The sequence below is a fragment of the Mercenaria mercenaria genome, chromosome 4 (genome assembly GCF_021730395.1).
Source record: "Mercenaria mercenaria strain notata chromosome 4, MADL_Memer_1, whole genome shotgun sequence".
In the NCBI taxonomy this organism is placed as follows: Eukaryota; Metazoa; Mollusca; class Bivalvia; order Venerida; family Veneridae; genus Mercenaria; species Mercenaria mercenaria.
This window is the reverse complement of record NC_069364.1, coordinates 5120548-5146436: the sequence shown is the minus strand read 5'-3', so window position 1 is coordinate 5146436 and position 25889 is coordinate 5120548. Positions and strand designations below refer to the sequence as shown.

Genomic DNA, 25889 nt, shown 5'->3' with positions numbered 1-25889 from the left:
CTAGCCCCTGTGGTTTTGGACAAGAGGTTTTTCAAAGTTTTTTTCCTATATAAGTCTATATAAACCATGTGACCTCCGGGGTGGGGCCATATTTGACCCCTGGGAAATAATCTGTACAATCTTGGTAGAGGACCACTAGATTTTGCTACATACCAAATATCAAAGCCATAGGCTCTTTGGTTTTGGACAAGAAGATCAGAAACCATTTTAACTGTTCCTTGTATGTGACCTTGACCTTTGACCTAATGACCTCAAAGTCAATAGGGATCATCTGCTAGTCATGGCCAAACTAACTATCAATTTTCCTGACACAGGCCCAAGCATTCTAGAGTTATTGCCTAGAAACCATTTTACTGTTTCTGGTCACTGTGACCTTGACCTTTGACATACTGACCTCAAAATCAATAGGGGTCATCTGCTGGTCATGACCAACCTCCTTATCAACTTTCGTGACCCTAGGCCTCAGCATTCTTGAGTTATCATCCGGAAAGTTCCGAAACCGTTTTACTGTTCAGGGTCACTGTGACCTTGACCTTTAACATACTGACCTTAAAATCAATAGGGGTCATCTGCTGGTCATTACCAGCCTCCCTATCAACTTTTGTGACCCTAGGCCGAAGCATTCTTGAGTTATCATCCGGAAACTGTTTTACTGTTCAGGGTCACTGTGACCTTGACCTTTAACATACTGATCTCAAAATCAATAGGGGTCATCTGCTGGTCATTACCAACCTACCTATCAACTTTCATGATCCTAGGCCCAAGTGTTCTTGAGTTATCATCCGGAAACCGTTTTACTATTCAGGGTCACTGTGACCTTGACCTTTGACATACAGACCTCAAAATCAAAAGGGGTCATCTGCTGGTGATGACCAACCTCCCTATCAACTTTCATGATCCTAGGCCCAAGCGTTCTTGAGTTATCATCCGGAAATGGATTGGTCTACATTCCGACCGACAGACCGACCGACATACCGACCGACCAACATCCAGGGATCAGCCTACAAGGCGATTTGAGCGATATCGTCGCTTTAAAGTCGGCCACTTCGCTTAATTATCGCCTCCGGGCGAAATCCAAATCGCCGAGTTTTTCAGCGAGTTATTATCTGTTTACTTAAGTTGCAAAACTTGATGCATATTCTAGATTAAATTATCGATAAATCCATAGTCAACCCCGCCTACTCGCCTGTCAAACTTCAGCCAATCGTAGCGTTAATATCTAACAGTGTCAATCAATAATATTGTAAGCCGCCGCCATTTTGAAAATTTTCAATCGGCGTGTAAAAAGCCGATAAACTTAACGAGAGCATGATTTTATGCAACAATTGTAATTATTCTTTCATTTTATTAAAGATTACTTCAAAAATTATTTCAATTACCATAATTACGGTCAATTTCTGTAAATGAACGGCACGGGTACTGTGGATAAAAAATGATTTCGCGGACGTCAGAACTGCCGTACAAAATATTGTAAAAAGATCGCCATTAACTACGAGTTTGGTATTATTTTCGAAAAAAATAATAAATGAATAAATTAAATGTATAAATCTGAACAAATTGGTGCAAAAATCGGGCATTATAAAAGTACGAGAATCGAAACATTAATGAAAATTTTCACGCCGTTTTGATCGTGCACCTGTTAAATTTACTAATTTCGGACATGTAAATTTCGGATAAAAATTTAAAGGCGACTTTTTCATAGCTAAGTTTATACTTTATTTAGAAATTCATGAAAATGATAATGCAAGAATCAATTTCCTTAAATATTTACTGTTTATAAGTTACAGCTAGACCCACAGAAAGTGGATATATATGGGCAAGAAACTGAATGCTATGCCGATTCTTCTCCTTAAATTTCTCAACTTCTCCCTAAATTCTGTGGAGGGAGAAGTCACTTCTCCCTAAAATTTTGACCTAGGCTGATCCCTGACATCTGCAAAACAATATACAACAAGAGCTCGTCGAACACAAAATGCCCCCTTGATGCATTCAGTAATTGCACAAGGAACAGAAATTTTATGCTCACTGTAAACAAAAGTTCTACCATTCTGCTTTAATCTGACCTTGACCTTTAACTATTAACCTAACCAGAGATAACAGAGTGATCTTGGCGCCATCCACTGAGCAATTTATTAATGTTCCAAATTTTAAGACTAGCTCAAGATCAAAATGAAGGTCAAATTTCATTTTGGTACAAAACAATGTGTATGTGGTCCAAATTTGAAAGCTGTGGCTTGAGAAATGTGAAAGCAGGTCACTAGATCAATTTCAAGGTCAAAGTTCATTTCGGTAGACAGAACTTTGCATGTGCTTCACTATGCATGTGGTCCAAATTTGAAGCCTTTAGCTTCAAAAATGTAGGTCACTAGGTCAATAACAAGGTCAAAGTTTTTTTCGGTACACAAACATATGCATGTAGTCCAAATTTGAAGGCTGTAGCTACAGAAATGTGAAAGTAGGTCACTAGGTCAAGATCAAGGTCAACTCATGTCAAGGTTCATCTTGCCATTCAAAACTATACATGTGGTCCAAATTTGAATGATGTAAGTTATGGACATGAAGATTCTAAGTTTTTCCCTATATAAGTCTATATGAACCATATGACCCCTGGGGCGGGGCCATATTTGACCCTAGAGGGATAATTTGAAATACTTGATAGAGAACCACTAAATGAGGCTACATTACAAAATATCAAAGCCATAGTGTTTGTGGTTTGGACAAGAAGATTTTTAAAGTTTTTCCCTATATAAGTCTATGTAAACCATGTGACCCCCCAAGGCGAAGCCATATTTGACCCTTGGGGAATAATTTGAACAATCTTAGTAGAGGACCACTGGATGATGTCATATACAAAATATCAAAGCCCTAGGCCCTGTGGTTTTGGAAAAGAGGTTTTTCAAAGTTTTTTCCTATATAAGTCTATATAAACCATGTGACCCCCAGGGTGGGGCCATATTGACCCCAGGAAAATAATTTGAACAATCTTAGTAGATGACCACTAGATTTTTCTACATACCAAATATCAAAGCCCTAGGCCTATGGTTTTGGACAAGAAGATCAGAAACCGTTTAACTGTTCCTGGCCAATGTGACCTTGACCTTTGACCTAATGACCTCAAAATCAATAGGGGTCATCTGCTGGTCATGGCCGACCTAACTATCAATCTTCCTGACACTAGACCCAAGAGTTCTTGAGTTATTGCCTGGAAACCATTTTATTGTTCCTGGTCACTGTGACCTTGACCTTTGACGTACTGACCTTAAAATCAATAGGGGTCATCTGCTGGTCATGACCAACCTCCCTATCAACTTTCGTGACCCTAGACCTAAGCATTCTTGAGTTATCATCCGGAAACCGTTTTACTGTTCAGGGTCACTGTGACCTTGACCTTTAACATACTGACCTTAAAATCAATAGGGGTCATCTGATGGTCATTACCAACCTCCCTATCAACTTTCATGATCCTAGGCCCAAGTCTTCTTGAATTATCATCCGGAAACAGTTTTACTATTCAGGGTCACTGTGACCTTGACCTTCGACATACAGACCTCAAAATCAATAGGGGTCATCTGCTGGTGATGACCAACCTCCCTATCAACTTTCATGATCCTAGGCCCAAGTATTCTTGAGTTATCATCCGGAAACGGATTGGTCTACATTCCGACCGACATCTGCAAAACAATATACCCCTCCTTCTTCGAAGGGGGGCATAAAAAGGGAAAGTGAGTTTTCACGCATTTATTCGTACTAGTTTTTATCATTCCAATATGGCGGACAGTAAACGCAGATAAATGCAAGGGCACGGTAAAATTAATTAAGATAACAATATGCATGACATTTACCAAGAAACAAAGTGGATTCTGGCAGCATAGAAATAAATATGCATAGAAATAAAATTCCGGTTCCCTAGCCTATGCACGCTATTTTGGTTAGAGAACCGGTTCCGAACTAATAAGTTCGCTGTCTAGGGAACCGATTCCGGTTCTCTAGCCACTGCCATCTACATAATGATAGTCTTCTTCTAAAACCAGAAAAATGTGCATCTCATGATTTATGGTGCATTAGGCCTATGTATACATGTCTTATTATGGGTCATTTGAATTAGCCTGGTTCAAACGAACCAGTCTGGTTCAAAAAGGCCATCTCCCAGAGGTCGTGAATGTCGTCGGACTGCCGGACATTTCCAGTAAATTTTGATCCGGTCCAGCGTGATATATCAAGTTCACAAGACTGAGTGTCCGATAAAAATTGCAGGTCAATATGATAAAATAAGAAGAAAGTCCTCCATGATTTCGCTAAAGTTTGACTTTCATCATTAAATTGTAACAAAGAACTAAAAATACACAGAATGGCAACTGGGGATAATCCCGTGTCATCTCGTGTTAGAGCGTTATCTTATTTCAAAGCGTTTGCCGACTTGCTCAATCGTGATCAAATCGACAGACGCTTACTGAAGTATAAAATTGGCGGTACGCCGGGCGCGTAATAAACCGAATCGAGTCCTTTTTTTCAAACGAAAACTGTTGATTTCTTAGACTTCCAATCATAAATTCATTCCTTCCCCCGAGTAGAAAATACTAACATTAAAAAGGCACCATTATCATTATAAACAATCGATCCGAAAGTAACCTTATTTAAAAGCGTTTGCCGACTTGATCAATCGTGATCAACAGACGCTTACAACGAGATCTCATTCAGTTGTCACGGGATGTTGGCGAGATTTGCTCTATATGCCTTTCAAGTTGCCGATCTATTTATTTTTATAGCTCTTTGATTGTAATATGGAATCCCCAAGAAATTGATGTCAAACTATATTTTAGTAAGCGCTTGTTTCATTGGTACTTAAAATAGAAACAGTGGAAACCCCTCACGACAATTCTAAGAACGCGCGTTATCATTGGATGCGTACTAATCGTTGATGGTACTCAATTTATCTACGCGGGAAACCAGACGGGAATTTCCAGAAATTCTGAGGTCATCTTTCTCTTTATATGTTAACATCAACGCGACTCGGTGCAAACAACTGACTTGTGGGAGGAAAAGACAGCAATGATAATTATAGCAAATGCAAATGAATAAAATCTGTAATAAGATCCTTTGGAAGCAAAGAATGCAACCAAGAAGAATAACAGCAGACTCCTTTTGACCGAGTCTGTTTGCGAGACGTAATGAAATGTGCAACATCTCTCACGCCCCCTAGCAAGGGCTTAAGCGGGACTCTATTACACACATGTTGAACGGACTCCATGGTCCCAAAGGACCAGAAAATATAACAACAATGAATCCAAGTACAGAGAGACGTTTTACAGCCAGAAAACTTAATGTCTGAAATCTGTTTCAATTAATAGCGAGCTCGAGAATCGAGCTTTAAGGTAACGAAAGTATACTTGCACACTTGGTGATGGATTTGAAAATTTTCGTCGGAAGTTTTTAAAAAGCGCACCCTAGCGGATAGGTGCTCACAGGAAGTACTTCTTTCCGGAGTGAATACAGAACTTCATTCAATTGCTAAAAAATATTCACCACTCAACAATAATGAAAGAATGCTTTCCAGTTGTTTGAAAAAAAAAAATTATTTTCATTTAAAAGAGCAAGCATCGGCCAGAAAATGGATAAAATGTCATTATTAAGCAGAAAGAAACGGGAACGCGGTAATGACGTCACCGTGACACCGGCTTCCCATAATTTTTGCAACGTATGATATTCACTGTTACAGGTATGGTGACACTAAATGTAGACTTTTTCAAGTGAATGGGTTCTCCTGAATTCTTGTGAGTAGGGAATAGTTTCTTTGTGACAAGAAAAAGATGCATATTTTTAGCTAAATCCGATTTCTTTCAGCTCGCTTTGAGGCTTTGCCTTATTTCATATTATGTGGAAATAAACTTAGGAAGTGTCTAGGGGTACGGATCCGTACCTCTAGAATCTGATTCTAGAGGTACGGATCCGTACCTCTAGACAAGCCCGTTAGCGGTTTTCTAGGGGTACGGACCTCCATTTTCTAGATATGTAGGGTTATATATATCTTAAATTTTGTTGAAAATGAAATAAAAATAAGACTTAACCAGTGTCCACAAAATGGTTTACAGATCCCAGCGTTCACCCGATTGTTAACCTTCTCTTTCAAAACCTAAATAACCGAGGAACTCCAAATGAATACACTTTTCCGTGCCGATAAGTTTGTTGATAACAGTTAAATGAATGCTTGTAACCCTTAAATGAATTCTATTTGAAATTCAACAGAAAAAAATAAATTAAGCATAATAATATGCACCTATTTATTTTGTTATTTAATGATAATCGGCACGGAACTGATTATTTGATAATCAATTAACCGACATTAGGTAAAAGAAACTGTTTGTGAAAACGTCCCTTGTATCTCGTAACGGCTACCAAATATGTGGAAAACATCAATACCCTAAGGGTTATTTATCATTAAAAATAGTTTTTTTCCCAAGATATTTAACTTTTTTTTCGTTTAATCTTTATATTTTTTCTGCCAGTTCAAATCATCATGATTTATTCGGTGTTCCTCGGTTATTTACGTTTCGAAAGAAAATGTAACACATCGCGGGTGAACGTTGTTATCTGTAAACCATTTAGATCCAAGTTTAAGGTAAATTCTTATGAATTCTTATTTGATATTTCATTTTCAACAAAATTTGAAATGTAAATGACCCTCAATCTTTAGAAAATCGGAGGTCCGTACCCCTAGAAAACCCCTAACAGGCTTGTCTAGAGGTACGGATCCGTACCTCTAGAATCAGATTCTAGAGGTATGGATCCGTACCCCTAGACACTTCCATAAACTTAAGGGATGTAATTTGTGTAATGCTGTCTATATAGATCTATGTATAAATACCAGTTTTAAAGATCAGATATCAAATTTATTAATTCGGTCTGGTAAAATATTATCCGGACCTATGAAAAATGGTGAAATTATTTCACCATTTTTCATACAAATCTGTATAAATTTATAGATATGGCTACCACTTTCCTAGACCTGAACAATTTAAACGCGATTGCCATGCTATTGATGAAAAGCAGACATGAGACTTATTTCAAAAAATAAATACGAAGGGGAAAGCAACACCTGAAGTAAAAAGAAATAACTTTTGCAGATCTGAGATATTTTTAATTTCTCGCGGTAAGCGCCGGAGCATCTCTGACTTTTGTAGACGCTTGGGTTATTTCAAGCGCCTGCCTGAGAGGGTACACGTTGGGCAGTCGATAATAATTATTTTGCAACCATAAGGTTAGTGACTGCCATTGCCTAAAGGAAAATACAAATTATACACAAATGAGGATCAGCCAAGTGGAATATTTTGTTCTGGTTTAGTGCATATTTTTGTACGTAAATTTGACTGGTTTGAAAAAAATTGGACCTCACACAAGTTTTCATAATGAGACACTTTCGCGAACAAACTGTATGTCAACGATTTTTTATGGATGAGTGCTATCTAGACCCCGGCTTTATCAATTAAGAGGCCTGTACTGGTTCTTCCTAGGAAAGATTACTTTGCGTCTATCGGTGCTATACACTAGACACGCTAATCAAAGAACCAGACTGTCTATCCGCAAAAATCTATGCTAAGTTAGGCGGATAGGCCTGTATCTAAAAGGATTTCTCTGTATATGTTCTGGGAGCTTTTTCTCATTTTGTCCCTCTGGTCAGATCGTTCTTTGTGTCTGTACTAGTTTCTGATAAATATAGCACACTGAGCGGCTGCCTTTGCACTTCGTAAAATGCCTTTTTAAAAACGTGTTTATCATGAAAAGGGCCGCACACTCGAATAAAGGGCATCGATTTGACATTGTGAATCCTTGTGACAATCCACCCAAGGTCCCTTCCTCCCAATATCTTTAAATTATACAACTTTTCTGAGACCAGTCTGAAAGGTGTAGCTACTGATTCATCACTTTGTAATCAACATGTATTCATCATATTGAAGACCATTCCCTGTAATTTATATAAACTACAAACTACAACCTTCTTCAGAAGGCTACAACTTAATGTAACCACCGGCAAAAATATAGGACTCCAATTTTTCATACTGGGACTTCAACTTTTTCCTGGAAGGGAGTCCCGGACTCCTACTTTGAAAATCCTAACGAGAACCCTGTCCTTGTTGATTGGGGAATAGCTTTCTGTAAAGATATTTTTCAATGCTCTCTTCAAGCCTTAGTAAATGGTAAAAACATGAAGCATATTTCTTATAAATTACTTAACAATCCTATAATTTAACCTTTACCTTGCTAAATTTCTATAACGAACTTGTCCATTTTTCAATTTGGACAGTTCCATTAACCGTTAAAGTGGCATGCTTACCAAAAGATAGTGACTGAATAGCGAACAGTAAAGATCATGATCAGACTGCATGGATGTGCAGGTTGATCATGATCTACACTGATCGCAAAGGCAGAATCAATTGTATCCATGCAGCATAGCAAGGCTTAAAGTATTCAGAAATCCATCTCTGGAATTTTACTTGTACGATCAGACAGAAACGTTCCACTGATACTCAACTAATCAAGCTTGTCGATGAATCTATAGACTTATGATGTCAAATCGACAACCAGATCTTATTCCACTGGGCTGTAGAAAAAGAAATTTATCTATAAAGTCAAGGAACATGGTTTTTTCTTGTTAAGCTTTTACTAGATTACATCTTGTCGTTTTCGTTGTACTAAAAGTGTAATTAATCCTTGATGCAAAAATCAAATTATGACGAGGTATCAGTAACACCTAGAGTTCACCCATGGTTCTTTACTTGGTTTCCTGCTCTTGCTACGTGTATATATAAATCAGCTGTCAGTCTATTTACCTTCATGATGACACAGCAGTAAATTTTGCTATCAAAAACCTATCATGGAATTTCAGAGCAGTGTGGGATAAGGAGTTCACCCGATACAAATATGTTTTTTATTTTATTTTATTTTTTTTATTTAGAAACAAGATTAAATACAAATTCAGTTATATATTTCTTGTCTAGTTGAACGATGTAAAGATACATTTCATATTATAGAACTGAATATTTCTATAGTGAATTTCCCGCACTTCCGATGCATTTTCAGCGATTAGCAAACCAAATTCAAGCAAGGAGACAAAAATACAATCTCTGATATTTGTTTTTCAGACCATTAAATGATACTGACAAAGAGATTCCTGGTCTAGCAGTTCAACAAGACCACAATATCAGTCTGAGAAAATGAATGGCTCTCTGAAGTGGATTCTACCTAGCACGAAGATGATTACGAAAGATAACGGTATGAGAAAAAGAATCGTTTGATCTTTTCAGTACATGTAATTATATACGTAGAGGATCTGCATTGCAAAGTTAACATAAAACATCAACGGACCCTAAATTGATCTACAATGACTTGCCCGATTTTTTTTGTATACAAATTATTTTATAATATTTCTACAAAACAGAGGAATGTGGGAGTTTTTTTGGGGAGGGAAAACGAATGTGTGAGGAAAATTGATTGATTATCAAAGTAAAGTAGAAATACATCTTTTAACCTTAAACTGTGGGCAAATTCTGCAGTTTGTTGATAAAGTATTCATCATTTCTTTCGAATTGGCCCGCTCTCTGTAAAGTAATTGCATGAGGTATAATGTTAAGATCACCAACTGAATTTTGCATGTCTTAGCTTGACAAATTTTAAGTTCTTGTGTTATTCTTTCATTATGAACGCTTAAGGAGGTAGCTAGGTGACCTTGTTACCAGGGTAAATTCAAATTAATTGAACCGCAGCATTTTTTTTCGTGTACATGTAATTTAATGTTTTAACTGCCACAATCTCAATTCCGTTTATTTCTATCCCTTCAAGTACAAGTTTTATCCAGGTTTGAAGTACATGACCCGCCAAATGTATTTTGTATTGAAAGAAAAAGGAAAATTAGGATATTTAACATTTTTCAGTGTATTTTGTTTTCATTGCTATCCGTAGAAGTCTGCATAATTGATAATTTTACTAGCATGCGCTTTAGCTGTCTAATATAAGTCTTCCCCAAAAATACTACCCAACAGCAGAGTATGTACGGATGTGAAGGTGATAGGTATTCACACAAACATATTAAGACGAAGTCAAGCATACTAACAAAATGAATACAACAAGGAACAAAGTGCGACATGGCCTCTGGAAGCCTGTGGCAGAAGGCCAGAGGGGAGTTTCAAGGGAGTTTAAAACGGTGAATGGCACGCAAACACTTCTCACAATGTTCCAAATGACATGACACTTTGTAAATAAAGTTGTCACCACCTTGTAAATCCTTTACAAACCTTTACACACAAAATGGTAACAAAATGCACCATAAAAAGAGATGGAAAGAAATGGTGTAGAATTGTCAAACTTTGACATACATGATTAAACATAAGACGGCTGTATCCAATCTGACTTTTTGTGTCTTGATTCTATGGAACGCCAAGCACGACTCTGGTGTTTAATGTCATTCGCCGGTTGGAAATTTTCATCCGGTAGTAGTAGTGGTTACTCGTCATCTGCAGTGCTAAATTGTCATTCAGCAGTGGCAACACATCATTCTGATGTTGTCACTTTACATTATTCGTCTGTGGTAACTAGTCATAAGTACTAACCTTTCATTCCGATGTCACTTAACATTATGTTGTGGTTTGGTGTCGTTCGGCAGTGGAAACTGGTGTGCTAACTTATCATTCGGCTGTGCTAATTTATCATTCGGCAGTGTACCGAAATTGTCACTCAGCTTAACCAAATTGTTATTCAGCAGTGCTTACTTATCATTTGGCATTGTTATCTCGACATTTCTAATTTCTCATTCGGCAATGCAAACTTAACATTCATCTGTGCTTATTTGTCACAATCGACAGTGGTAACATGTCATTTGGCAATGCTGTGGTGACTGACGGCAGTGTTAATTTATCTTTCGACCGTGGTAACTTGTTCTAAATTGTCATTAAGTAGCCGATTGATAAGTAACCACTGCCGAATGATAATGAGCCACATCGGAATGAAAATGTACGACATCATAATGAAAAGTGACAACATCAGAATGAAAAGCTACCAATTACGAATGTCAAGTAACCACTGCCGAACGACAAATAAACACGGTCAAATGTCACATCAGCAATGCCGAATGACAAATTAGTATAGCAGAATGTTAAGAAAGCATTGCCGAGTGACAAGTTGGCACTGCCAAATGACGAATGAAAAGTTACCATTGCCGAATGGGAAGTAACCACTGCCAAATGACAAATTAGCAATGCCGAATGAAAAGTTACCATTGCCGAATGGGAAGTAACCACTGCCAAATAATGTAAATGTTATATATGCATCTTTTCCCCCGATCATTCAAAGACCCAATATTGCACACTCTAGTTGTTATTTTATAAATAAACATATTTTGGCAAAATACAGAATATTTTGCTACAATTTATAATCTGTTGAATCAACAGTTTAGACTGCAACTTGCAAAATATGGAGACCTTTGCAGATGGCAGATGTCTTTGCCAGCAAAGTAAAATGGCAGGAGAGAACTTCCACAGAAATACATATATTATATAATGTTTCAGTAATATGCAAGGGAGACAATCACTTTAAACAACTTTTAATTTTCATTAGTCTCGGAAACTAGCCCTGGTTTCTTTTTATTTCAAAATCATAGTGAGTTAATATCTTACAAATAAATAGAATGCTCCGTTGTCGTTATGTTTTATACGACGTAACTAGTGACTTTTAACATTTTCAGAAATCTTTTTATTTGTAACAGACAGTCGAAAATCTACCAAACATATACTTTGTACATGGCCTAATATAGGATTAAATAACATTATCCTGTTTTACTTCATCAACAATAATAAACTGTTCACGCGCCCGCAGTACGTATTAAAGTACATCGTGCAAGGAAATTGTACTGCCATAAAACCTAGAGCAGATTGATTCTTGACCTACAGTTCAAGATATCGTGGTTAACATATTACACGGACTCAATATTCTAATGGGAACTAAATTTAAGAATAACTGTTTAAGTAACCTATGTTCTTGAGAGGGCACGCCTCCAGAAAATAAATTTTGTTTTTCGAAAATACTTGATTGAGAGTCGTTTTCGTTTGTTAAAAATAGGATATGATTCAGTTCGTGCCAGGCATTCTTTATCTACAAAGTGCTAGTGTATTTTCTTAAATATAGAAAATTCTCCACAGCGTTAGTAACGCGCTAAAACGTTTAAGGTAGTTCTACACGTTTGACTGACAGGAAGTAATGGCTTAACGTCGTTTATCCGGAAATCCTAGAATAATGGCTTGTAACCGTTATACGAGTAGTATAAATGTTGCTGGAAATCTGTTATATGCCGTATATTAAGTGTCAAACAGTCACTACTACTTTCTTAAGTTAATTTTAACAAAAGATATGTTTTGACGTGAAATAATACAAATTAAAAATAATTGAAAATAATCTCTAAATCTACAACTATGAAAAGTGTTATTAAAATCCACATTGTGGAACGTTTTCTCACACGAAAACATCAAGAAAAGTGCAATTTTCCCGTAGAAGACCTTTGTGAACATTGAACGGAGGATCGGTCTAACAAAAAAATATGCTTTACTGGTTGACTTTACTTCGGATGTAATGATGCTTGAAAACATATGGTTTAATGAAATGCTACATTGTAGAACAATTCTTATTTCAAACGTGCAGAACTACCTAATATATAAACGTTTTTCATTCATGATTGTTAAATACCCTTTTTAGATGTGTTGCTATGGTAAAGTCTACCTGCATGCATGCTTCTTTAAGAAACATATTATTAATGGCCCCCTCACTGTCCCTGTTACCAAAGTGATTGTTAATGAATTTTCAGCAATACAAAAAAAGAATGCAAAAATAAAGATGATCATGAAAAACAGGACAAAACATAAAAAACAATAACATGAAAACGGAAGAAAAAAGACACAAAGACATGAAAGCTCAACATTTTAGTAGCTTAAATGTGTACAACTTTGATAATTATCAATAGAAATGTTTTGTTTTCGACTTTTAGATACACTAAAAGTGAGTCATGCAATTAACAATTGAATTGTTGCATGATATAGGTTACCATAAGATAACTAACTGCAATCGTAAACTTGAACTAAAATACGATATCAGTTTACTTCACAAGTTGACCAATCGCTTATCTACTCCAGATACGCCCCCCTTCCTTGCTACATCCCCGAACGGTACGGGAAGTTACTTAGCTTATTCCTCAAAAATATAGAATATCAATCAATTAAATAGGATGTTTATTATTACAGTATATTGTTTATGGATTTAAAAGCAGTACGTATGTATTTTTTTTCATTGTGTTTTCTTTTGTTGTTTAAATACATAGATTACGTATTGGGCGGATAGTTCCTGTTTCTCTGATTGTATTTCCTTAAAACACAATGTACTTTTAAGATATTTCAACCCCTAGAGAAACCTACAGGTTTGTGAGAAAATCGAAATGCGTTAATCGCATGCAGATACGTTTTATGTTTATAATTGAAAAAAAAAATACAGATGGTTTCTTGTTCAGATGCATATAATAACATTGTTATAATCACGAATAACATTACAAAAAATAATAACTACACCTTAAAATATTATTGAACGGATGATATAAACAGGGGTAACAGAAAAAAACCCAGGGGTAACAGGAAAAAACAGGGGTAACAGAAAGAACAAGGGTAACAGAAAAAAACAGGGGTAACAGAAAAAAGCAACAACTTTCTTATTGTAAACAAACATACATAATAATGTGCTACAGGGTCAAATAGTTATACAAAAATGAAGGCGAAGCACTGCAAAACATAGAACGTCATAACATAATGCTCAAAACATCACTTTGAGAACATACAATGAACAAGAACTTTATCGGTCTTTGATAGATAAATAATGATAAAACGCATCCAATATTCAAGCTTAAGCACTAATTGAATGACTTTCCGGCAAAAAAACTCGAGGTCCGAAGGACTGAGGGCCAAAATCTTTTACTATTGAACGGCAAGCCATTCAATAAGTGTTTTATTACATGACATCAGAAATTACTTTAGAGAGTTTTATCAATTTTTTGACTTATTAGCCAATTAATCATTTAGAAACATTAAGCAAAAACTGTGGACGGACCAGCGATTTACTGTGGACCAGCGATTTATTGTGGACCAGCGATTTACATAGTCATAAAATAATATTTAGTCATAATTTCGTTACTAGTAATACATGTATAAATACAAGTTATCTGAGTCCCAGTGGCTTCAGCATACATTTTGTATTAGATATCCTTGAATAAAATCAGTTTAATACATTTTAATGTATACTGATTCGCAGTAGGCTATTGTGGGCTTGTATCTCGTTTCAAAATTTACAACTGTAAAAAGAAGAAACAAAGTTAACTTGTATAACTGCATACAACACACACACACACACGGAAGGTTTAAAGTTACATATTATATTTTTCTGTTTCCCGGATTCTTAACTGAGGTCTGTATTTGCGTTAACACTTTTTGAGTTTTAAAGCGACTGTTTCAGGCTATGGTAAAAATGAATGCTTTTGTAAAACCAGTCCTTGGTATAAACTTATTTTATTTTTGTGACAAGTATCCCTGATAGATACAGAACAATAGAATATCACTTAAGCCAGTGTTTCGGGGCGTTAGGGATGTTGCGCATATAATTACCACTCATATAAAACAGACTCAATCGAACCCAGTCTGCAGATTTTAGAAAATTTCACAACAGCAGTCTTTAATTACCGCGTGACTTTGACTCAGCGTTGTAATATTTTCTGGTCCTTTAGGATCATGGAGACCATTCATTGTCGTTACAGAATTCCGCTTTAGCCGAAGCTAAGGCGTGTGAGGTGTTTCACATTTCATTACCATTCACGAATAAACTTAGTCAAACCGACTGTGCTATTATTTTATTTGGTTGCAGCCTGTGCTTCTTCTAGATTAATAAAAACACACTAAATCTTCACCTCCTTTTATGAAAATATTTAACTTAGACAAGAAAGTGATAAATGGCGATTAGCAGTCTTTCAAAAATGTCAATTTTAAATTGAACACCCCTTAAATATCACAAAGAACTTTATTATTTTGGATATAAAAGTTCTAAATAACAACAAGCCACTCTTTAGACAAACACTGTCATGTGTCATTTTAGCAAGGGTCTATTAAAAAGCCATATAACATTCGTGAAACAATTTCAGAAATATTTTACTGCCTTTGAAACAAAAGAATGACGTCAGCAATCCAGATTTTAAAGTGAAAAGACTTAATTGGTACAAGATAGAAGTCTATAAATCAAATGAATAAAACGAATTACATGCCATAGTAACGCCACACACTGATGAGCCAATCATAGGCGAAGTTTTGAATTCTGTTGAAAACGCACGTGAAGACCTTCTATTTATTCAATTTATAGGCCTACATTTATATATATAGTCTTTCATCAAGACGTTGAGGATGCCATTGGAGTTACTTTAAGGTATATCTCTAAATAATTATGATAAAAGATAGCCAGGAATATGGGTAATTTGTATCTTTTCTGTATTTGTATGCTATTTTTCCATTACATGTAATTCATTATTCAGCTTCATAATTTCATCTTATATATTCTTCTGGGCCTCCGTGGCTGAGTGGTTAAGGACGCTGACTTCAAACCACTTGCCCCTCATCGATGTGGGTTCGAGCCTCACTCGGGGCGTTGAATTCTTCATGTGAGGAAGCCATCCAGCTGGCTTACGGAAGGTCGGTGGTTCAGGCTACCCAGCTGCCCGCTCGTGATGATATAATGCACGGAGGGGCACCTGGTGTCTTCCTCCACCATCAAAGCTGGAACGTCGCCATATGACCTATAATTGTGTCAGTGCGACGTTAAACCCAAGAAAATAAATAAATAAATATATATATATATATTCTTCATTTTATCGGGTGATATTTTACATCTGTATATGAATTAAATAAAACAAACTTTTAATGTTCTAATATGCGAAGAGGAGGATACAAAAATATAATGCAAAAACATAATTATCGAAACAATAAAATGGAAACATTTGTCACCATCAAGATAATACCCAGTTCTCAATGTACAAAATTTGAAAAATTCAAATTCAGTTATTATTATATCAATAGATTTTATGACAACAAATCAGATCACTTGAGGACGGTAGTTATAACTGATATCAACTTAATTACTGGCTTTTTAAAACAAACTCGATCAAACCGGATCTGCTTTTATCTTACTTAGTTGTTTTCTATGTTTTCAGGTGATCTTACATATTTACTTTTCTGTTTCAAACTTTCTTACAGATTTTCCGCAGCGCATAAATTCCATGAAGAAACCAAATAGATAGAGGTATACAGAAGCAAGAATGGCACCACTAACACCAGCTTCCGGTCCACCGGTGTCACAGGGTGCCTCTGTCGGACCACGCTCGCCGCAGACGGTTACTGTCGTCGGATTACCAGCAACTCGGAATGCATCTGCTGCCAGCTCATCATCTTCCCCAAAACTACCCACACTTGCCACGTCAACGATTCGAAATACACATCTTCCAGGCTCATCAAGCACACAGAAATTACCAACTGTCGGGCTTTCAACGACGAGGAATACAAGCAACAGCACACCGAAACCAGCTATTGTCGGTATATCAACATTGCCGAGCAATCCCCCAAGTGTACATGTTACGAATGTTGTCGGTCCATCCACAACGCGGAGAATACCTATCGTCAGTGGACAGTCTCCAGGTGGAATTCATCCAAATTATTCCACGCATCTTCCTCCGATCTCTCAGGTTTTATATTACATTATTTAGACGTATTGTCTAATGAGAAGATGATTACAATAGCTTAGACACAATATAGGAATTTGCAAAAAAGTGTACTTTAGAAAGCTGCACGTACGTTGAAGTCTCAAGTGTCAAATGCTCATCCATTGTAAATCTGAATTTTCCCGAAAGAATGTCAATTTATTGCATGCAATCTGTTCATTTAACAAAAACGCAACCCTTTGAACGGTAAAACTATAAGGTTACAACATAACCGTGAAAAACACTGAAAATTGTCAAGGTGTATTTTAAAAGTTAGACGTTAAAGCAGAAATCAAATTACATCTAAGAGAATTATATATCATGTGCCCGCATAACATTCCACTAATATTGTTTTATTTATTTCCATTTCTCTTCCAAAATTAGGGACAACATGGAAAGACGACTGGCGGCGGTAATAGTGCAAATACAACAACGATTATTGCAGGAGTACTTGTTCCACTGATTCTAATCGGTGTCGGTGCACTTATATTCTACATATGGTATCGACGGAAATATCCCGTGCGTATGCTGGGGCGTGACTTCAACCGATTCTCAAACCCTGCCTACAATAAAAGAGCTTCTACACTTACTTTGGTAATATTAAGAATCACTGATCTTTCCTTTTTTATCTTAATTAATAGTAGCTTTAGTTAGTTTAGTTTATACTTATTTATGTCAGCAAGCTTCAAGCTTATTTGAACCACTCTCAAGTCTATTTCCTGGAAAAACAGTAGCTTTGAACATACTAATTAATGTACTTATGAAGGGAAATTCTTAAATACATTTAAAATATCATATCATTGATAATGAAATACCAACCATCCATCCATCCTTCCATACATACATACTAAGATCTGATTGGCATAAATGCATTATTTACTTTACAACAAATTGCAGGTGAGAAATGATGGACAAAACGCATGGGATACGCTTTCTCGAAGAAATCCTGATCTGTCAGTCGTAGACGAGAAAGAAGCAGATGGAATTGATAACCAAGCATTTGAATCTGAACAATACGAAAACAATGGGGATGTTACTGCTGAGAAACGAGCTGAAGTAGGCATTGAAACTTCTCCAACAAATGGGAGGGAACTAGAGGGCCAGGAAGAAAATATGTCAAACACAGGTATAAGCCGTGAACGACCAAAGACGAAGAAAGCAGTTTTAGTAAAAACTAATACCATGGAAGATCTAGAAAATGGATTTGAACTTGTCACTGAATCGGACTTGGGTCAGAGAACGGAAAGTGAAGTTAGCTCAGGTAATGACAGCACAGAAACGCACACAATAAGTTTAACATTCTCAGAAACATTTGACGAAAGAAACAAAGAGGATCAAATGCATTCAGAGATGGACAACGAAAATGTAAAGCAGCTTGATATAAAAGACCATGAAACAGATGATTCTAACAAAGTCAATGACAGCTCATTTTCTATTGCCGAAGGCGTAGTCGGCAATAGTGAATCAACAAATGACGACCAAATACTGTATGATAAAGAATTTGATGAAAAAGACATAGGATCTCAATATAACAAATCATTTGAAGTAATTTTTGATAAACATCTTGACGACATATCGACAGAGCCAGAGAGGCAAACTGGAAGTGTAAACGAAACGGAGACCAAACAGATGCCTACTGATTTACTTTCGAAAGAAACATTAGCTGAAGAAAAATATGACAACTGTGATTCGAATGTTACTGAAACTACAAGTCAATCGCCTATAAATGAAATTAATGAACTATCCAAGAGCGCTAATAACGATGTTGAACAACCAGACAATGTTGATCTCTTTCAAGGGAATGAAACTGCGACGACAATAAACAAACAGGTTGAAAGCGTGGACGCCTACAATGCTGATAGTCAAACTAATGTTATCAAAACGGAAGGTGATATTAATCAGAGTGCCTCTGTGTCATTTGAACATGACGGTAGTTTTGAAATAGTTTCTGATTCTGGGGGAATAAAATTTGAAAACTTAAATGTTACACAAGACGTTAATGAAGACTATGGTGAAATGAAGCAGAACGAAGTGAACGCATTAGAAAAAGAGAAAACCGAAAGTCTTGAAAAACAGAAAACATTAGAAGGAAACAATAACTTACAAGTCCTTTCATCCGTAGGTTTTGAAAGTACGCATTCTGAAGAGTCGGTCGATGAAACTGATTCACGAAAAATACTTGCGCAAAGAAAAATGCCTTCCCTAAACTTATCTAATGAAAACATTGTTCTTGATTCTGTTCCACAAACACCAACAGTTCTTGTGCAAGAGTCCTTTATTCTGGAAAACGAATCACCTCTTCCCGTTTACTTAGATAGCACGCACATGAGCCCGAAGCGTGGTAGACGTGCATTTACGCTCAACGATATTGTCTTTAAACAGAATTCAGATGATAGCGTTAGTTCCGAATTTAGTTTGCCAAAAGGAAAGGATGAGATATCTAAATCATCTCCTGTGATCTCGGAATTGAAAACTCCAAAGTTTAAGAGTTTCGAAAAGGATCATTTTGACTTTGAAAATAAAAACGACAAGGGGAAAGGCGTTAATGAAAATTCTGTCAAAGATTTCTCAGTCTTGACGTCTAGTAACACCGAAATCGAAGCGTCTGAGATATACCCAGATAAAAATGTAGAAGAAATACATGTTCCACCTGTGCAAGAAGTTCACGATACTGTTAAAATGAAAGATACGCTAGAGAGTATGTCAGGTTTTGATTCAGTTGACTCCCATGAAAATTCTGATTCAGAAAAGAAGACATATATACAAAAAGACGTACATATATATAATGATGAAATGCTCTCATCTCTAGACAGTGATTCTTTTGAATTCGATCGTAGCAAAGCAAACAATTTTAATCTTGATACATCTGTAGAAAACAACAGTTTTATTGACATTTCAATTGATCCCTATAACCTCATTTCAGTTGAACTAAATTCAGACGAGACTTTGGAACAAGAAACGAGCAAGTTATTACACAGTGATTTCGGCCTCGGCGAGATAGATACACCAGATGTGATTTCTGAAAACTCTACATCAGATAAAGCATTTGAAAATACACCCGATCAATCCAACAACAAAGCGTATGACAATAGAGAAATAGCTTCTGAAGACATTTTAGATAAAGATAATCCATTTTTCAGCGATTTCCCTCCATCATCGACACCAACAGCTTCTGTCGTTGCAGATGCAACAACAGAGTCAAACGAAGATTGCAAAAGAAAGTTAGTACTTCCCGTGGCATTTGATTTTGAAAAAATGGGTGACAGTGATACCGATTCTGCCAAGTCTGACACTTCTTCCGAAACTAGTGTTCTTCAAGTCATTAGTGCTACCTCTTCACTAGAAACATTTGAACAAAACGCATCACTTAGCGCAATTGAAAGTGAAGCTTTACAAACCACAGATCATATCGAAAAAATATCTAATACTACACAGCCTGCAGAGGACTCTTTCACGACCGATGATATTTTTAGTTTGACTAGGTCAACAGACTCATCGACAGCCTTATCTTGGGAGATCTTAAGCAGAGAAAATAGTCAGGATTCTAGAAGTAACGATCATTTTGATATTCCAGACAAAGGGGAAAACGCACAGGAACTTTTAGACTTTCCAGTAATCAAGAACAAGGACAATGAGTCGGATTCACTATCAGAAAATGCAGGAATGTTTGAGTTTATTTCTGACATGTCGAAACAAAGTACTTCAAACAATACGAGTATGGGAAGTTCTGGACAGGCTGATATATCATGGGAAGTTGTAAACGAAGAGGGAGACAATTCAGAATGTTGATAAATGAATATTTTTTTTGCACTTAACTATTTCGCTTCAGAAATTTTACTGATAATTTGATAAACAGACAAAATTGAAAAGATACTCATGTGTTGGTGATTTTCAACAATTTCTTGACTTTACTTGTTACACTTATAATTTTTAGAGGTCGTACAGCAGTCGCACTTCTACACGGAATGTTAAATTATCTTATAGGTATGAAGATATTAAATGTATCCGCTACTATTTTCTATATAAAATTAACAACTTATAACATATTTTTAGCAAGAGTTCTAGCCTTTCACTTCCTGCGAGACTACCCATGTCTTGAAGGTCTGTCTTTAGGCAATCAAAATATATCCCAAAAATATGGGGTTGACCATAATGCAGTGAAACCATGGTCACGTGACTGAGACACGTGATGAAAACGTTAATATTGCGTAGGTAGACATCAGGACTGTCACTTTTATTTTACAAGGCAGCTTCCAATCAACCTTTGAAGCATATAACATAGCTTAAAATCATCTGCGGACATTCCTTTTTACAATCGAGCATAAATAAAGCTTATATCTGGCATGAACATGGCCTTTACTAGGCAGGAAAATTGCACTATATATTGATATGGACTACATTCGAGTGAACCACGGAGGCATATCCGGCTAATTGCTCCCTTCATGCCGTATAGACTATCAAACCAAAGACCATTCTATACGAAAGAGGGTGACGTCACTTCTTTCCGTCTAGTGGGTACGGCATACGTCTAATATGGTAAAACGAAAGGATTTTTTTTTTATCAAATGGTCATTCCAAAATATGAATGTTTATTATTATGTTGAATTTTTGTTTTCTTTTTATGAAAAAATAAAAATGTAGAAAATGTTTTAATAATCTAATTTTGCTGTTTTTTTATGTACAAACTTCGTTTGTCGGAATTTGCGTATATGGAGTGTCCTTATGAGTTGCATTAAATCCCAGATGTAAACAACAGACTCTTATGTCAACATAAGTCTGAATGAAATGTAATTAAATACCATGAAGAGCAACGACTTTACGCCTTCAAATGAAAAAGGTTAATGTTAAACATGAATAATATGAAGTTATATGCTTAATTATGTATGTATGCATTGGTTTGTTCGAAACTGCTTCTTGGTTGATTCGTCCTAAATAAATACGTATTGTCAACTTGCCTGTTCTCAAACCCTCCCCCAGTTTTCAAACCCTACCCCAGTTTTCAAACCCTAAACTTATTCTCTGTTTATTGTACTTGTAGGCCATGAACAATACCATCACTGACAGCTGTGGGTTCTTTGTATATAAGGTACTTGCTACTGCTGTGAAAATTAAAAATAGGCAGTGGCTAGGGTTACGGTACCGTAATCTAGGATTGCGGAAGTTCTGATTTCTAGACAACGCTATGAGAATAGGCTAGGATTACAGAAGTATTTAAGAGGCATCAAATATATGTTAGGACATGCATAAATGATGTTGTAAACTTACTTATTTCACTTAAAATAGCGTCTTTTCATGCCTGTTGTATTATTTTGTGTTATCGATCCGCCATTTTGGGTAGTAAAAGAAGAAAGAGAAAAGAAAAAAATTAGAGAAGAACGATTAAAAATAAAAGAAAAATGCAAAATCATGACTATATATATGAAATAATAACGCACTCTAAACCAAAGAGCTATAAAAATAAATAGATCGGCAACTTGAAAGGCATATAGAGCAAATCTCGCCAACATCCTGTGAGAGCCGAGTGAGATCTCGTTTACCGGAAGTAACGCGTTCTCCACCCGCCATTTTGTATGCGAAAGCAATTATTCATAGGTAAATTAATAATCACTGTATGACCACGCTTCTTTTGATGGTAAGAAACGTGTACTTTGTGGCTTAAGACTATTTCACATTAAACTAATGTTGTTTTAGAGGCTAACATATATTTTAAATGTAGTTTTAAAGGTACAAATTGTAACTCTATGCTCGCCAATGTTTGGTTTTGCTCAGATAACGCCGATTCACGCCCTGACACGAGATCACGCGAGATTACAGTCAGTTGCCATTCTGTGTATTTTATACTTCTTTGTCTAAACAAAAACAAAATTACAACAATATTTACAAAAAAAAGGAGAGAGAGAGAGAGAGAAAATTATTTTTTATGGAAACTGAAAAGAAAAAGAAATGGGCCATTAACTGAGCACCTCGTAGTGATGTGGCCCAGATATAGTTGGACAATTATGCAAACATTGAAACATAACTATTTTCATTAAGAAGATTTTAACTTTTATCATTCATAATCATTCATCAACAACGCATAAATAATTGTCCACCTATATTTTACAAACCCAAAATGACGGATCGATAACACGAAATATATATGGCAGACATGAAAAATCGCTATTTTAAGTGAAACAATTAAATTTACAACATCATTTATGCATGTCCCAACATATATATATTTGATTCCTCTTAAATACTTCTATAATCCTAGCCTATTCTCATAGGTTTGTCTAGGAATACGGAACTTCCGTAATCCTAGAATCGGAGGCTAGGATTACGGTACCGTAACCCTAGCCACTGCCTTAAAAATACATGAAGAACAAATATCCCAACGTCATGCGTTCTCGTCAAGCTATTATGGAAATTGTCTCAATTTGTCTGTATATTTTTGCATGCAACATATTTCTCACAAGTAAATACACACAAGTGTAAACATTGTGTCTGCTGTTTTAAAAATGTTCAAAATAAACAGTTTAATTACCTCGAGTCAAAGCAAGAAAGTTTCGGTCTAATTTCAAATTATGTAATTAAGCTAAAAAATCTTAATGTAACTTTTAACATGTTTTAAAACTTGATATAAATCCATAAATTTTCCGTCAAGCATCATTATTGCTATCAAAAATTCTGCACCGGAAGTCAATCAAAATAAAACTTGATGACATCAAACTGCCTGATTTCCACAGTAAGAGATGTGGACTGCGTAAAGTAGCTATAGGCGTTACGTGAAAGAACTGAAACATATTTATTTTCTCAGATATAAATCAGGGCTATCTGTAAAGGAAATATTTTAGAAGAATAGTGTTAACTTTTAAAAGAAGTTCAGTCTATAGCCTTTTGATATTGATATGGGTAGGTTTTGAAAAATATGTAGTAATTTGGGGTTTTCGATTTATTTCAATTGTCAGATAAGTTGCTGGGCAACCATATCATTTGTGCATACCCATTGTTTTAATTTAAAAATATTAAGAAAATAATGTAAAATTCCATTTTTATAAAACAGGTGATATTTCCAAATTATATACTTATTGCAATGATACAGTTTCACAACAGTGATTTTAACAGAAATGGTAAAAATATCAGTTTTTAAATATAGCTCAGGAATATATGACAGGTGCTTCCTGGAACTAGAAAGTAGGTCACTGATAAAATGTGCTACTGTGAACTCAACGAAAATAAAATTGTGAAAGTTTTTAAAGCAGGATGATCAGGAAGGGGTAAAATTTTGAGGATTAAATGGTAATTTGAAAGATAGTTTATCTTATTTATTTTTTAAGTATGCCTGTTTTTGTTAGACTGTCAAGAACACATGATGCCAGGATACAAAAATATATCAAATGTCTACAGTACAGTTTGGTTGCCAGTAGCGGATCACTTTTGATAATTGTTTTCTGATTTTTTAAAAAGTTTATTGAAAATTTGTGGTCGTGAATATTAATGTTTTACAACTATGAATACGAAATGTTTAGGAAGTGTCTAGGGGTACGGATCCGTACCTCTAGACAGGCCTGTTAGGGTTTTTCTAGGGGTATGGACCTCCGTTTTTCTAGGGATTAAAGGTTATTTACATTTTCAAATTTTGTTGAAAATGAAATAAGAAATAAGACTTCGTCAGTATTCACCTTAAACTTGGATCTAAACGGTTAACAGATACCAATGTTCATCCAATTGGTTACATTTTCTTTTGAAAACGTAAATAACCGAGGAACACCAAATAAATCATGAGGATTCGAATTGGCAGAAAAAGATTAAAGTTTAAAACAAAATAATGTTAAATTATGTTGTGAAGAAAAAATTTTTAAATGATAATTAACCCTTAGGGTATTTATGTTTTCCACACATTTGGTAGCCGTTACGAGATACAAGAGACATTTTCACAAACAGTTTCTTTTACTTGATGTTGGTTAATTGATTATTAAACAATCAGGTCCATGCCGATTATCATTATATCTTGTTAAATAACAAAATAAATAGGTGAATATTATTATGTCTATTTTTTTCCTGCTGAATTTCAATATAATTCATTCAAGGGTAAGATTCACTCATTTCTTTAAATTTGGTAACGATGAAGAAATGGATCAATATGTTCCTGTATAATACAGAGGTTTGTGTACAACTGAATGGATTTTTATCAGATTTTTTCAAAGTTGAACGTGGCTGCAGACAAGGAGACCCAATTTCACCTTATATCTTTATTTTGTGTGCAGAAATTTTAGCTATCAAAATACGACAATGTAAAGATATAAAGGGAGTACAGATTGAAGGTGAGGAATATAAGATTTCTCAGTTTGCTGACGATACTTTACTTATTACTAGATAGAACTGACAGGTCTCTGAACTCTACCTTGAATCTGTTAGATAGATTTTCATTGATATCTGGTCTAAAGATAAACTATGACAAGACAAAAATCATTTGGATAGGCTCCCTCAAATATAATACTAGGTCAATTAAAACATGATGGAAACTATCATGGGGGGATACTGAATTTAAAGTGCTAGGCCTAGTTTTTGATGTTGATCTAAACAGAATGTATGACTTAAACTTTAAAGAAAAATTAAGAAAATTGAAAAATATTATTACATACTGGAAAAGACGTAAATTAACACCAATAGGTAGAATAACAGTTGTCAAGGCAATGTTACTTCCTCTGTTGACAAATCTGTTTATAAGTCTGCCAACTCCTGCTAAGAATTTTATCAAGAATCTTACTGATATGCTAAATGAATTTGTCTGGAATGGTAAAAATAAAATAAAGAATACAGTGTAAGTGTTTATCAAAGACTACACTGAAGGCGGACTAAAAATGATCGATATTCCAAGTTAGATATATAGTCTAAAAATTAAATGGCTAAGAAATTATGTTTGTAATAGCAAGAGTAAATGTTATAATTTGGTAAGATCAGTATTTGATATGGAGAAACTTTTTAATTGTGGTAAAATATATGCCCAAATTACTATTAAAAAAATTAAAAATACCTTCTGGATAGATGTACTGAAGGCTTACATTTCTTATATGGATAAGCTGCCTATTGTTAA

At 35.5% G+C, this 25889-nt stretch overlaps 3 protein-coding genes across 5 annotated transcripts in view; 2 read left to right on the top strand and 1 right to left on the bottom strand.

Annotated features, from left to right (window-relative positions):
- LOC123550875 (uncharacterized) overlaps positions 1 to 7196 on the bottom strand; it is a 54583-nt gene extending 47387 nt beyond the window's left edge. Inside the window, exon 1 of the mRNA XM_045339337.2 lies at positions 7094 to 7196. The gene's annotated coding sequence lies outside the window, so the exon portion shown is untranslated. The remainder of the gene's footprint in view (positions 1 to 7093) is intronic.
- Positions 7197 to 13036: 5840 nt separating this feature from the next.
- Positions 13037 to 21469, top strand: LOC123550874 (uncharacterized). 3 transcript variants are annotated; one of them, XM_045339335.2, is made up of 4 exons: positions 13037 to 13202; positions 16314 to 16798; positions 17198 to 17407; positions 17711 to 21469. In XM_045339335.2, exons 2-4 carry the CDS (start codon positions 16376 to 16378, stop codon positions 20600 to 20602), a joined length of 3525 nt encoding a protein of 1174 aa, XP_045195270.2. In that variant the 5' UTR covers positions 13037 to 13202; positions 16314 to 16375; the 3' UTR covers positions 20603 to 21469. The 3 variants fall into 3 exon arrangements, with proteins under 3 accessions (XP_045195270.2, XP_045195268.2, XP_045195269.2); XM_045339333.2 differs by having other exon boundaries at positions 13038 to 13302; XM_045339334.2 differs by having other exon boundaries at positions 13038 to 13306.
- Positions 21469 to 25889, top strand: part of LOC123550873 (probable cyclin-dependent serine/threonine-protein kinase DDB_G0292550) — a 39372-nt gene continuing 34951 nt past the window's right edge. Inside the window, exon 1 of the mRNA XM_045339329.2 lies at positions 21469 to 21650. Within this exon, the coding sequence (XP_045195264.2) occupies positions 21614 to 21650 (37 nt within the window). The 5' untranslated portion in view covers positions 21469 to 21613. The remainder of the gene's footprint in view (positions 21651 to 25889) is intronic.